The 15,575-nt window shown below is 36.2% G+C and overlaps 1 protein-coding gene across 2 annotated transcripts in view; it reads left to right on the top strand.

Moving 5' to 3' along the window:
- The window catches only part of Swt1 (SWT1 RNA endoribonuclease homolog), a 53,767-nt gene that overhangs the window by 16,110 nt on the left and 22,082 nt on the right, over positions 1-15,575 (top strand). For both annotated transcript variants that reach the window (XM_028775774.1, XM_028775775.1), the window contains exons 7-14: positions 880-939; positions 2,685-2,823; positions 4,129-4,230; positions 4,859-5,047; positions 6,674-6,767; positions 10,028-10,173; positions 12,041-12,204; positions 14,111-14,249. In XM_028775774.1, the coding sequence (XP_028631607.1) occupies positions 880-939; positions 2,685-2,823; positions 4,129-4,230; positions 4,859-5,047; positions 6,674-6,767; positions 10,028-10,173; positions 12,041-12,204; positions 14,111-14,249 (1,033 nt within the window). The remainder of the gene's footprint in view (positions 1-879; positions 940-2,684; positions 2,824-4,128; positions 4,231-4,858; positions 5,048-6,673; positions 6,768-10,027; positions 10,174-12,040; positions 12,205-14,110; positions 14,250-15,575) is intronic.

The raw sequence follows: 15,575 nt of genomic DNA, 5'->3' as shown, positions 1-15,575 counted from the left end.
CTGCCGGGTCTGGGTTCAGTCAGAGAAGATACACATAACCCTCAAGAGACTGGAGGCCCCAGGGAGTTTAGAGGTCTGGTAGGGTGGGGGTGAGATATCCTCATGGAGATGGGGGTGTGTGTGAGGGGGTGGGGAAGAGGTATGGGATGGGGATAATCAGGGTGGACTGGGAGGGGGATAAAATCTGGAGTATAAAAAAAATTAAATAAAATTTTAAAAAAGTAATTTTAGTAAGATTTTAAGTAAGAGAAAAGGAATTATAAATCTCATATAAAATATTAAAGTGCTGGCACATAGTTGGAATTTATGGAAAGGTATTTCAGTCTCTATTAGAAGACAAAACAAAGCCGACCTCTAGTGCTCTCATTGTGTGTAATACAACTCTGGTTTTTTGCCTTTTCTCTTTAGCTATAATACAGTCTTTAGGTTTCTCCAGTTGTTTGCTTGGATCACTTTAAGAAATGGCTCAGTGAACTTTAGGGCTATGAAGTGCAATTCACTGATTTCTGAAAAAAATGTTTCTGCCACTGAAAGCCTGTTTGTTTATCTTTATTATGGATATTCCTCAAGGTGGCATATACTTTTGTTATTGAAAGATCAGTATCTTAATGACTATAAAAGTCCTAAAGAGTATGACTCACATTTTATGACTTGGTAGCACAGGGCCTTTCTCTTCTAGAGGTACTTGATGACCTGGTTTTGATTCCTGGGACCCACATGGCTGAGAGAGAGAGCTGACTTCCCTAAGTTGTCCTCCGCCGGGGGGCCCCCCCCCGCCCCCGCCCGGGGAGAAAGAACCAGTTCTGATAGATGGCAACTTGAGTCCAGAGATGCTGTTATACATTATACAAGGCCTGACTCAAAACTCTTCCATTTCAGGGTTTTGAAACGCCATGTTCTTCAGTGTCTTCTGAGAATATCCAAGATACAGATGAAGAGGTTACCGATACACTTATTTACTTTGATTATTTTAAAGAAATTCAAAATTCATTCTTTCTTCCTTTTGGGGTGTGTGTGATGTGGGACAGGGTCTCATTATGTAGCCCAGGCTGATTTCAAATTTGTGATCCTCCTCCTGTCTTGGCCTCCTGAATACTGGAAGTACAGGTATATACCAGGGTGCCTTGCTAAGTAGTTCCTACTTTTAGTGAAATGTCTGTAAAAACCTTAGCAGTATGAAAATAATGTCTATTTAAACTCCATAAAAATCCTATCCATCCTATGGTTTATTAGGAAGTTCAGTTTGTAAGTCTTTTTTGTTTTGTTTTGTTTTGTTTTGTTTTGTTTTGTTTTGTTTTGTTTTGTTTTGTTTTTCGTGACAGGGTTCCTCTGTGTAGCCCTGGCTGTCCTGGATCTCACTCTGTAGACCAGGCTGGCCTCGAACTCAGAAATCCGCCTGCCTCTGCCTCCCAAGTGCTGGGATTAAAGGTGTGCGCCACCAGCGCCCGGCTCTCCTCCTCTTTTTCCTCTTCCTCTTCTTCCTCATCTTTATTTTAAAATCTGAGACAGTTTATCACTGTGTAACTCAGGCTGGCCTTGTTCTTGTTGTATAAAGGAGACTGGCCTTGAATTCATGATCTTGTAGCCTCAGCCTTCTGAGGACTGGAATTAGAGGTGTATGCCACCACCCCAAGCCCATAGTTTAATTTTTTTATATCAAGATATCATCAGAGGTACTTCTAATGTGAGAAGGATCTTAAGATTTGTAGTTCAGAGCCAAGAAGATGGCTGTGGGTAAAGGTGGTTGTGCACAAACACTCTTTTGTTCCTCCGTATAAAATAAACTTTTAAAGTGTAATACAGTCAATAATAAGAGGTTTAGTATTTAGTTTCTGATGGTTGGTAAACAATATTAGAAATCTCAGGAACACTGGATGAGACATTTTTGTTTTTTTAATGGAGCCAGGGTTGAATGCAGAGGTTCACACATGCTAGGTAAGCTTTCTATCACTCAGGTATAGCCTCAGCTGACACTCAGTAAGAGAAAGCTGACTCAGGTACTTGGAGATGAGAATGAGAATGAACTTATTTTGATGTCTGTATGCTAGTTTTTATATAAGGAATTTTACATGACTTAGTTTAATAATATAAAATCCTTGCTGGGCTGTGGTAGTGTATACCTTTAATTTCAGCACTCAGTAGGCAGAGACGGATCTCTGAGTTTGAGGCCAGTCTGGTTTACAGAGTGAGTTCCAGAAGAGCCAGGGTTACATAGAGAAACCCTGTGTCAGGAAAACAAAACAGCCGGGCGGTGGTGGCGTACAATGGTGGCGCACACCTTTAATCCCAGCACTTGGGAGGCAGAGGCAGGCGGATTTCTGAGTTCGAGGCCAGCCTGGTCTACTGAGTGAGTTCCAGGACAGCCAAAACTACACAGAGAAACCCTGTCTTGAAAAATCAAAACAGAACAAAACAGAAAAAAAGGAAAACAAAACAAGAACTTCTAAAGAAAATAGGTAAAATTTAATATTCTTTATAGATGGGTAAATTAAGTTATAAAGTAGTAAAACAGTTCACTTTCCTAAGACTCCAGAAAGGAACTGGTTTAAAAATGGTTATAAATCCATGTTTTACTGTGTTGTCTATGTTTCTGTGAGGTGTTCTTGTGATGCATTGCTTTCTTTTCTTATTAAATATCTGCAGTAAGTAACTCAGGTACTTCACTGGAGTCTTTTACAACTTAGATGCAGATAGTAGAAGAGCTCCATGCTGCACGTGTGGGAAAAAGCGTGGATTTGCCTGTGGTTCCACCATCTGGAGAGTTAATGAGTATGGAAATTGACTTGGTGGAAGATGATGTACATTCTTCTGCTGGTATACTCTGTATGTTAATTTTTATGATCTCTACTTTTCTAAGAATTGATGTGTCAGTATTCAAATTTTACAGTATACATGAAAATGTTAAAATGTGTTCATTTAAAATCATAATGGTGTGTCTCTTGTTAGATCATGAGACATTTTCTCTTTCTCAACAAATAATAAAGTTACGCACTGTCTTTTATTCTTGCTCTTTTATAACTTTTAGTTCTTTTAATCTCTAAAGCACTGATCAGCTAGTTTGCTTGAAGGTATTATTTTCATGGTTTCCTTGTTAATATTGTAAAGTTTTGGTTATTTTAACTACTGGGAACTGGTAATAACAATCAAAGTACTGGGAATGGTGGTACATACCTGTTGTCCCAGCACTCAGGAATTGAGGGAGGAGAATTAACAGTTTAAGACCATATTGGACTACATAGGGTTTCAAGATAACTTTTTCTATATGATCTTATATATTCCTTGTCTCAAAATAAGTAAAAATAAATAAATAAGATTACCTAAGTTAGTATACCATGTTGGATTCTCTGTAAAAATTATAGTTCTACCTTTTGTCCATACTCATATTTTACAAATTTCTCAGCATTTTCCTATATGATCTAATAGGAAATTTAACCAGATCTTCACAAAGATCCTATGAAATAATGCTCCTACTTTTATATATCTTCTCTCTTTTATACATATTTAGCTTTTCAGTAATATGTTATTGAAGATATAATAAAATTAATGTATAATTCTTGAGTGCATAGCTACCAGGGATGCAGGGCAGGATTCAGAACCATAGTTACTGCTCGGCAGGTCAATTTGTGATTAAAATATATCCCCAAACAGTTTATTATAGTGTACTGGGTGGAAACTTATGATTACTGTTTTTTTTCTTAAGAATTAAAGTACTGGGAATTTTGTAGTCCTTTTTAAAGGACTTTTTCCTATAAGAATGTTCCCAAAAGCACTTCTATGGGTAGTTTTCTAGGCTTTGCTCTGTTGTTCATTCCTGCGTTTCTGCTTCACCAGGCCTTACCTTTTCTGACCTAGACAAGTCCTCCTTTACCCTCTTCTGCTCAGTCTCCCCAGCTTAAACAAGGTTGTGGGTTCCCTCAGGGAACCCTTGATTGGAAAGAAATTTACGTGGCAGCAAGTGATGGGCCAGTTAGGCAGCAGCTGAGAATCCTATTATTGACTCTCTTATAAATAACATAAGCTTACAAGACAGGTTTTAAATTTAAAGAAATTATCTGTACTTTTATGATACCAAATGTCATAATTTATTATTATCAAGTGTCAAGGAATACTAACTCTGCTCTTCTCTAGCAAATACTGCCTCAGACAAAAAGCTTCTAATTGTTATTGACACAAATATTCTGATGAATCATCTCAAATTCGTTAAAATTTTGAAGACGACAGAAATACCAGGTATTTATAAACTGCTCACAGATTCTGATTTTCCTTTTTGAGTTGGTACTTTATATTAACATAGTTGATTTTCTAGCAGTCATACTCTACCATCTGAAGTTTTTAAGAAGATACCTTTAATAGTTGAATTTTGAAATCTAGAATAAACTTTTAGATGGCATTTACTATATTTTAAAATTGTTTATTGTGAAATTGTTTGTATTGTAAATCTTGATTATAGGAGTCATGTCTGCCAAATTCATTCTTGTTATCTGGTAATTTTTAATGTTTAAATTCTTAGCATTCTTTTGGCTTTTAGATCCTCTTTAAATTTCATATTTTAGTTATATAATTTATTTGTGTTATTATTTGTGTTTTGTGTGTGTGTGCACACATGCACACAGGTACATATGTCCATGACACAGGATGTGTGTGGCAGTTAAAGAACAACTTGTAGACAACTTGTAGGAGTCTTTTTCTCCTGCCACCATGTGAGTCCTCAGGCTTGGCATCAAATGCACTTGCCCACCAAGGCATCTCCATGGCTTAGAGACTGTACTGTAAAACTTTGACTTCTACAGAAATTGGTTTAGTAGCTCAATACATGTTGAATTCTAAAAAAAAAAAAAAAAATCTTTCTATTTTTTAGGATTTGACACACTTGTGTTAATAATTCCCTGGGTGGTTATGCAAGAGCTAGATCGTATGAAGGCAGGAAAATTACTAAAACATGTCCAGCATAAAGCTATACCTGCAATTCATTTTATCAACGACAGCCTCAAAAGTCAAGATAGAAAGCTATGGGGTCAGTCATTACAGCTGGCGTCCCAAAAACTTTGTAAGTATTGTTTGTTGAGGGTATGCCTCGATAAAGATTTGTTTGGGTGCTTGCTTATTTTTGGAAGGAAATGGTGTAAAAATTAAGTGTGTAGGTTTGGATTGTGGAGTAAAAAAAAAGTGTGGTAATTTTATGACTCATGTTGGGAATCCTTTGTTTGTTTTATTGTTTTTTCTATACTTTGTTAGGCTATGTATGTCAGTATTTCTCAGAGTGATGATGGAGTTTTGTTCATACTTGACTATACTATAGAACTTTGGATCCCCATCTCTTCTTTTTTTGGAATTATTTACATTCCCATTCTATTGTTTCCTCTCCCTCCTTTCCCTCCGCCAACCTTTTTTCTTCTCTTGTCCCTTCCCTATCTTCTCTCCTCCGACCTTTCTCTCCTTTTCTGTCTTCTTTCCTCACTTTGTGCATTTTCTGCCAAGGGGCTATGGTTTTTTGTTTTTTTTTGTTTTTTGTTTTCCCCTTACACTTCTCTAAATGCAGTGTTTTAGAGGTTAAGGAAAAGCAGGCACAAGAAGGCACTGAGAAAATTTCAAGCAGGATGCAATTATATATTCATAATATTTGAGTGATGAGTTGTGACTAGAATTCATAGCTTTTGGTTTCTGGTCAGATCTTTAGCACTCAGATCACACTTCTGTCCTTTGAATCTGGGCATTCAGAGTGGTGAAGACATTGTTTTGCATCTTCATTTTATTTAGTGAGTTTTCTGCCTTTCAGATATAGATATAGATAGATATATAGATAGATATAGATATATAGATAGATATATATAGATATATAGATATATATTTGTATATAGATATCTATATTTATATATAGATTTATATATTTAAAAAACAAATGCTTAGACAGTTTTAGCTTCACAACAAAATAGAGCAAAAGGTATGGAAAATTTTCTTATCCTGTCTAGTCCCATACATAATAATTCTCTTATAATCAATACCTCCAGAATATACCAGAATATGGCACATGGCTTTAATCCTAGCACTTAAGAGGCAGAGGCAGGCAGATCTCTGTGAGTTTGAGGCCAACTGATTCCACATAGTGAGTTTCGGGACAGCTAAGTCTACAGAGAGACCCTGTCTCAAAAAACACAAAGGGAAAAAAAGGTATTAGAGTCAGTGAACCTACATTGATGTGTCATCGTTACCTAGTTTACATTGTGTGCGTTTGGAGAAATATATAGTGACATGTGTATCCACCGCCAGAGTAGCTTCAAAACATAGATATTTTTAATTTGTAAGTATTGCCTAGATTAATCAGGTGACATAAGATTTATTTTCTATATTTGTGTGGGATATTTTTATGATGTGCATGTACACACACACACATACACACACACACACAGAGACACACACACAGCTACCTCTGCCAAGGTTAATGTTTGGTGTCTTCCTTTAAGCAGGCACTTATTAACTGAGCTCTTGTCCCAGCCTACCTTGTCACCACCTCAGCTTTTTTTCCCCATTGCTTGCGTCTCACTCTAGTTCAGGCTAGCCTTGATTTGTCCTGTCCCAGCCTCTTGAAACAGGAATTACAAGCAAGGGTCAACTTGCTCAAGTGCTATCTAGATTTCTAATATACTTACTAATAGTTCCTTTGTTACATTTGCAGATGGATTGAGTGATGAGAACAATGATGATCGAGTATTGAAGTGCTGTCTTCAGTACCAGGAATTATTCCCATGTTCCCTTGTTATTCTGTGCACGTGAGTTTCATAGTCATTTTGTTTTTTAAAAATAATACCTTATGACAAAGAATTTTTAGGAATTATATTTACCAACTCAGGGATCAAATAATTACTTTGTAAATCTACTAATCATGCTCAGCTATTATTTTTTTATGATATGCGATTCCAGAGGAATATAATACTAAATAGGTGAAATTTTATTTTAATTTATAAAGTATTCAGAATACTTTCAAGAGAGGAAGAGTGAAAATTGGTATCAAAATCCTAAAGAAGTTTTTTTGATTTTTCAAGACAGGGTTTCTCTGTGTAGCCCTGGCTGTCCTGGAACTCACTCTGTAGACCAGGCTGGCCTTGAACTCAGAGATCCGCCTGCCTCTGCCTCCCAAGTGCTGGGATTAAAGGCATGCGCCACCACTGCCCGGCTAAGAAGTTTTTAGTTATATGAAGTAAGAAATTGAAGAAGTATTTATTCATATACAAATAGAGGGTAGCTTATGTTATATTATGTCATGGGTATCCCTTCTGCAGTAAATTTGGGCTAGAATCTTAGGCCTTTTCAGTTGACAGCTATATGAATCTGAAGCTCCTAACTTAGCTTTCTTGTGTTTAATAAACAGAAGAATTGTGCTTCATAAGGTTTATCAGATAGTGTATGTAAAGGAATTAGGGTGGTACCTAGCACATTGTCATATCTTCTTTTTTTTAAATTGAGACAGGATTTTTTGTAGTATGTAGCCCTGGTTGGTCTAGATTTGTTTGTTTGTTTATTTGTTTGGGTTTTTTGTTTGTTTGTTTTTTGTTTCACCAAAACTGGGTTTCCATGTGTAATCCTAGCATTCTGGAACTGGTTTTGTAGACCAGGCTGGCCAACCTCAAAATCAGAGATCTGCCTGCCTCTGCATCCCTAGTGCTGGGATTAAAGGCCTGTGCCACAGTCTCCTGGCTGGGCTGGTAACTCTTATATGGATTAGGCTGGCATCAAACTCACAAAGAGCCACCTGTCTCTGTTCCCTGAGTAGTAGACCAAAGGTATGTGCTGCCACAGTCAACATAATTTTTCTTTAAGTGATGATATTGTATACTGTGGAAGTCATCTACTGGTACCTCCTACTGTGAGGATACATCTGTCTGGTTGTCTGGATAATGATGTTACTGTTATCCGCTGTTGATGGTACTAATAGGAAAAACTTTGCATCACAGAGTATTATGCATTCTTTTCTTTGAAGATTTGGAAAACAAATTTCATTTAAAGGAGAAAGTAAGTGAGCAGGCAGACAGTAAGTGAAAGGAGGGGATCTGGAATCACAATGCACTGCTATGGATTATTTTAAGTGTTTTACTCAGGTTTATTATCTTAAAGCAGCTAACAACCTCAGTTATTGTATCTAGTTCATATGATTCTTCTAAGCTCCATACTAATATACTCACCTACTTATTTGAAATCAATCATCATTAGAAAGAAAAGAACTCCTTGGTTTCTCTTAATCTATTCTTTAAGTGAATGAAAAGTACCACATTTTATCCATTTCCAAAGCCCTACGCAGAGTCTTGTTGATACTATGTTCTCTTGGGTCTCTGTTATCTCCCTGCCACATTCCCACATTAAAACATGCTATTTTCCCTTTCTACTTTTAATACTATCATACTTTCTACTTCCACACCTGCTGCCAGTATTCTTCTAAATTAAAATAGTACTTTCTTATTTTTAAAGAAAGAGTTATATTATGAGGAATCCCAATAGTATTGAAAGTGAAGAAGAATAGACTCCTGAGGCTTGGAATATAGTCAAGTGGCAGAGCACTTATTTGTTGGGAACGACCTTGCTTAAACATTAAAGGCCTAGTCAGCCATACGTGCCTACTGACACAAATTCTTGGCCTCTGTGGGAAAGCACTAATTCAGTTAAGAACAAATAATCATAGATCTTATGGACAGGTACCCTTTGGTGGGAAAGTACTAGCTTAGATAAGAACAAATGACCAGTAGATCTCTGGACAGGTACCTAGCAACCTGTTCTGCTCTGCTTCTTCTGCGAACTTTTCACCCAGCCAATATCCTGTTCTTGAGAACATCTGTACTCCCCCTGAGAACACCTGCGCTCCCCAGAAACAAAGAGACCCTATGTCATCCCCCTCCCCACATCCTGCTTCTATGTGTATATGACCTGGTGTGGGAAAAAGAAACATTCAACAGCTTGGTCAGACTTCTTGACTTGCTGTCCTTTTTTGCATACCCTTGTGGCGCCGGCCCCCCCCCCCCCGCCGGGGGGTCTTTGGGGTCCCCTAGCCCCAGTTCACTGCCCCGCAGACCGGGGTACTTACTAGTGTCCATGAGGCCCTGACTCAATTCCCTTTTCCAGAAGGGAAGGAGGAATGAAATCCTAATATAGCTGCAACAGTTATTAGGAGTCTGCCATTCTTTATACATCTTTATTCCCTCTCTATCTAGCTTGATTATTTTTACATAGTTTTCTTGGTTTGAGGAAAAATGTACTTAAATTGCCGTGCACAAATATATTAATAACTGCCAGCATTATCAAATCGATAGTGGCATAGTTCATATTTCTCTTAATATGTAATATATTTCCATCATACCAGAAAGTACTGTTATGGCTTTCTTTGCTCCCCCCTCCCAACCCCTCAACTCCCCTTGTTTCTTAAGGTGAAGCTTAGGAGATGGAGAGATGTCTCAGCAGTTAAATTCATGCACTGCTCTCGCAGAGAATCTGAGTTTGGTTCACAGCCTGATGCTGGGGAGCTTACAACTACCTAAAACTTGAACTCAGGGATTCAGGGAATCTGAAAGCCTCTTCTGGCCTCTGTGGGTACCTGTGCATGTGACACATGCATTCATGAGCAAACATACACAAATACTAAAAGAAAATAAAAAAGCATCATACAAAAATTGTGGACTATAACCAGTGTTTAAAGAGAAGTTTACAGAAACTTTGAATAACATAAGCTTTAATCTTTAAGTATTACTTTTGTAATTTTTAATTATGGCTATGTGCATATATAAATATGGGTATGTACACATGAATGCAGGAATCCTCAGAGACCAGGGGCATCTGGTACTGTAAACGGGCAAGAAACACCCTTAACCTGGAGAGTGACCTCTTCAGTCCCATATAAATTTTTTTATCAAGTTAATTTTTAAACTTTTTAACCCTTTTTTAATGTTTCTACTGATAATTAGTCATCAACCTTGACCTGTATGTTTGAATTGACATATAGTTGATCTTCTAAAATGTTTTTATTTTCCCCAACCCCCACCTTTAGGGATGATAGAAATTTAAGAAGTAAAGGCCTGATAAGTGGTGTGAAGTCACTCAGTAAAGAAGAACTGGATACAGAGATAATAAATTTAACTCTGAACACAGATTTGTGTCTTCAGCCTTGTATTTCTAAGCAGCAGTTGAAACCAGGTAATATTTTTACTATGAATAATTAGAAATATGTCTTATGCCCTAATAGTTTTGGTAACATTTGAAACTAATAACAAATTTTCATTTTGTACATTTAAAATAATAGTAAGTTTAGAACACTTGCTTATATATATTAAATGAATACATGTAAGTGGGAGGGAGGGGAGTATGAGACTGGGTTTCTCTGTGTAACTCTGGCTGTTCTGGAACTTGCTTGGTAGATTAGGCTGGCCAGGAAGTCAAAGAGATCTGCCTGCCTCTGTTTCCTGAGTGCAGGATTAAAGACATGCACCAGCACCGCTAGGCTGGAAATAGTCTTTGGAAGTGGAACTTTCTAATGCTTTTATAAAATTAGTTTCATGTTCCTAACCCCCAATTAATATAGAAAAAGCAAATATACAACTTTAGTTAAAAAAATTTTTTTAATTTAAACTAATAAGAAGTATAAGGGCAATGCTGCCTTTTTATTAGAATAATCTATTGTGACTTGATATTTGATGGACTGTTATATTGCATGGCACTATATAAATGTGTCCCAACTTTCCCATCTGTGGGAACTTACCTTCAGTGCTTAGGAGTACCAGAGTTCAGTTTTCAACATGCACATTTGTCACACCCATGTAGAATTCTAGCTTTGGGGATCTGTCTACCTTTTCTGGCTTCTTCTTTGTGAGGAAAGTAATGGTTGAGGTTTTTAATATTAGGCATACTTTTATAGGTATTTGTATAAATATTAATGCTTCCTTCCCTTTTTGGGAGTAGTATATTTTTGTAATGATATTCAAAATATCATTCCTTGGGAAATATTACAAGATATTTTTTTTTTAAGTAAACTTTTAGTTTGCTCATTATATTACAGTCATCTTAAACCTTAGCTTGTATTTGTAGAGAGTTCACTTAGTATTTGATTTTTTTTCCATAAGAAAATTTCAGTTATTTATATATATAAATGTATAATGTTAACAACTGAACTAATAAAAGCTTATTTTGAAAGAGGATGGCATGAATGTAGATAAGCCAGAAACTTTGGTAATTTTAAAACAATTTATTGATAATGGATTGAAATAATGTACTGTTTTGGGAGGAAAAACAATTTTGGTATAACTGCTAGGTATTTGAAAAACAAACCGAAAACAAGACATTCTTATAGTTTGAAAATAATAAAATTCATCTCAGCACTGAGAAGGAGAGTGGACACAAAGTCTCTCCCCTAATCAAGAAACTATTTATGATTGATACCTGCTGGAAAAGAGAAAATCAGTTTTTTCCAATGAAATCTCAACTATAGTCCAGGAGTAGTAGTTGGCTAACACAAACTGGACTCTTTTTTTCCCTCCTTCTATGGGCTTTTTGTTTCATTGTTTCATTTTGGAATTTTTTTTATCTTACTGGTTTTTTGTTTGTTTTGATTTTTTAATAATAAAAAGCAGTACCATAATGTTGAGATGTGCAGTGTAAAATAAAACACTTGCTGCACACACACAAAAAGAAAATAATAAAAATGAATTTAGTTAAAATAACATTTCCCCCATATATCTGTTTGAGTTAAAAAAAATTTTAGGGTGTTTATGTTTGTTTTGGTAAATAAAACCCTAAATGTGGACTGAGGAGGCAGCTCCCCTGGGAGGATGCAGCTCCCTGGGAAAGTGCTCTCCTAGCATTAGTATCTCTTCCTTCATGTTTGATCCTAGTCCCACACGAACCTGGCATGATGTGAATGGTTGTAATCCAAGCACTGGGCAGTGTAAACAAGAGGACCTGAAGGGCAAGATCAGCCTCAGTGATATAGTAACTTTGAAACCTGCCCCCCAAAACAAAACCAAAGATAACCTCCTCTTTTAGTAACACCTGAAACTTTGTTTTAAAGAAGTACCACCTGTAGAAGAGACTTCTAAGGAAGAATCTTCAAATTCTGAACTATCCATTCTACTTGAACGCATTATATGTGATCTTGAAAAATGTCTTGGGACAGCTCTATCTTCAATATTAGAAACAGAAATGAAAATTGCTTTTGGAAATCTTTGGATGGAGGTACTTATTTAACTATATTAGTTAAGATTTCTTTCTGTTTTTGATGATTTCTTATCTTAGAAGGTATTTGTGTAAATTAAAAAGCTTTACAGCAATCCATATCTCACATTTTCTTTAAATTTTATAACTTAGAAAGTTTTAAATTGATTTTATATATTTATTTTGTGTTTGTGTATTTATGTGCACAAGTGTGTGTATGTGTGCAAGCATGTGTTTGTCATGGTGCTCCTGTGGAAGTCAGGACAAGTTGGCAAGAATTGGTTCTCTTTTTCTATTGTGTGGGTCCTCTAGATTAAACCCAGATTGTCAGGCTTGGTGGCAAATGCCTTAATATACTGAACCATCTTTTGATAATTATATGATAAAAATTTCTTAAAGATTAGGACTATATAGTATTTACTTACTTTGAACAGAGCAAAAGGAGATATATTTAGGAAAAATAAGGAAAAGGGGGTACTTTACCGGAAGAGAGGATTTTGTTTTGTTTTTTTTTTGGTTTTTCGAGACAGGGTTTAAGTGTGGTTTTTAAAAATTAGCTAATAGTTATTGTGTATATACTATGAATATTTGATACATTAGTCTCCTAGAGCTTAAATTGAATCCTTAAAAGTCTTACACAAGGACTAGGGATATAGCTCAGTTGGTAGAATGGTTGCCTAGCATGCATGAAGCTACATGTTTTATTCCCAATGCCACATCAAAACTGTAGAGTGGCACATGTCTATAATCCTAGGAGTTGAAGGTAGAGGTAAGAGAGTCAGGAGCTCAAGAGCATCTTTGGTTATGTTGGAGCTTGGGATGCAAGAGACTGTTTCCAAATAAAACAAGCAGTCAATACTTGGCTTGCTCAGTTTAATTTGGTTAAAATGTTTGACAAAATATCTGTATATTTGACTTTGATGCCATGTAAATATGAGAGTAAAGCATGATCATAAGATATTTTGAATTTTTTTTAATTTAATATCTTTTCTACATTTAAATGAAACACCAAATTTATCGAGCATGATTTCTTCCTTAGTTTAATGTTTGTTTCACATTCACATTTGTAGCTAGGGGAAGTGTTTCAGCCCATAATATTGTAGCTGAGGTATTTATTCCAGCTACTCACCAAGATCTAAACTTGCCAGTGTGATATGTTTGTTGCCTAATGATCGAATGCTGATCCAAAAATAATAAAGAATAATAAAAAGGATCTTGGAGGATTTGTATAAATTGGACATTTCATAGAAAAAGTCATTGATATCTTCCTGAATTATTTATAAAGACCTATATTTATTTATAAATATATCTGTCAGTTATCTATAAATATGTCTTTGTAAGTGTAGTAAATGATAATACCATTTGATTAATTTTTTTCTATATAGATTTCCCCCTGGTAGTATGAAGCATTTAGATTATTTTGATTATGGAAAGAACCATTTAGAAAAGTAGATTGAAAGGCTAGAGTAGTTAATAGCACTTGTTCTTGCAAAGGACCCAGTCAGGTCTCAGTTTCCACATGGCCACCCACAACTGTAACACCTATTCCAGGGAATCTGATGTTCTCCTCTGGCCTCTGAGGGGACCAGGAACACACATGGTATGCAAACATATGCAGGAAAACTAGCATTAACTTTAAAAAAGGTAGGTTGAGGTACCTTTCTGGTTTAAAACTATGCTACTTCACTAATTAGAGTTTGCTTTCTTTGTATACTAAAAAGTTATGAAACTAAGGTTAGTGATATGAATTTTATAAAATCAGTCTGTAATAGACTCACAGTTTAAAATTATGATTAGTACTTCTTAATTTAAAAATAGTCTGACTAGTCATATTTTTATTAGGGATATGTATAGAAGTACCTACTTTGGTGTGTTTACATAATAGGTAAAATAAATCAGCAGATAATGATTTTGTAATACTTTCTAGGTGCTGTATTTGAAACCACCGTGGACTCTAATAAATCTATTACAGTGTTTTAAAAAACATTGGCTGGCTGTATTTGGATTAGTTATGGAAAATAACTTGCTTGTAACTATTGAGAGCCTATATGAAAATCTCTCTAAAGGTATGAGTCTTTTTATTTTCTTTCACAATAGTTCATTTAAGTATTAAATCAATCTAGTGTGATGGCACATGTTTGTAATCCAACCACTTGGGAGGTGGGGGCAAGAGGATCAGAAATTCAAGGTAAACTTCTATTATATAGTGAGTGCAAGGCCATCCTAAACTATATTAGACTCTTTCTAAAAAACAGACAAACAAACAAAAAAACAACCAAAAATGGGCTGAAAAGATGGCTCAGTAGGTAAAGTACTTGCTATCTAAGCATAATGACCACTGTTCAGATCCCCAGAGCCCAGAAAAGGTTGGGTGTTGCAGTGTGCTCTAATCTAGCTTGGGAGAGAAGACCTGTAGATTTCAGGGGCTTGCTGGCCAGCTTTCAGCTATAGCTCCAAATTTGATGATACACTGTTTGAAGCCGGGCAGTGGTGGTGCACACCTTTAATCCCAGCACTTGGGAGGCAGAGGCAGGCAGATTTCTGAGTTCGAGGCCAGCCTGGTCTACAGAGTGAGTTCCAGGACAGCCAGGGATACGCAGAAAAACTCTGTCTCAAAAAAAAAAAAAAAAAGGAAAAGAAATCAAAGTAGACAAACAATTGAGGAATACATCAGGATGTCAAGTACATACATGCATAGGCTCCTTACAACATACTACATGTGTACATGCATGCAACGCATGTGTGCACACACACGTACAAACATTAAAAAGACTGAGGAGATGTCCAGTCAGTAAAATGCTTATAAAACAAGAATGAAGAACTGAATTCAATCCAGCACCCATGTAAAAAAGCTGGGTGTGGTAGTTTGTGCCTGTGCTGGGGAGGCAGAGACAGGATCCCTAGGGCTTGTTGGCTTGTCAGTCTAACTCCAGATTCAGAATTTTGAGACCCTGTCTCAAAAAATGAGGTGGAAAGTTAGGAATCAGCTAAACCCAGAGCTTATCAATAGGGTGCCTCTTGCTAGCCAACTTACTCTGTGATTCCATCTCTTCCCTTTGAGTCTAGAAGTACAAATGTGTGGGTCACCACAATCACCTAGCATTTCTAGGAGTCCTAGGGATTTGAACTCTGGTCCTCATGGTTGCACAACAAATACTTGTAGCTATTGATTGAATCATTTCTTCAACTCCATGAGTGGCTTTTTTAAAGTATTCATTAATAAAATTTATATATTCACAATGTCTAGAAACATTAACAATGATACCATTATTATTAATGGTTTCAAAAATTCTTACCTAGCTGCTATTGTGGGGTTGTTTTCTTAAGGAGCAGTGTTCTGCCCTTACATGTAACTAAAAGGTTGTTATTTGTAGTAGTTGTTGTTATTTGTA

Source organism: Grammomys surdaster, unplaced genomic scaffold, assembly GCF_004785775.1.
Source record: "Grammomys surdaster isolate TR1022 unplaced genomic scaffold, NIH_TR_1.0 259, whole genome shotgun sequence".
Classification (NCBI taxonomy): Eukaryota; Metazoa; Chordata; class Mammalia; order Rodentia; family Muridae; genus Grammomys; species Grammomys surdaster.
Note: the sequence above shows the minus strand (reverse complement) of the source record. Positions and strands in the feature narration are given on the sequence as shown.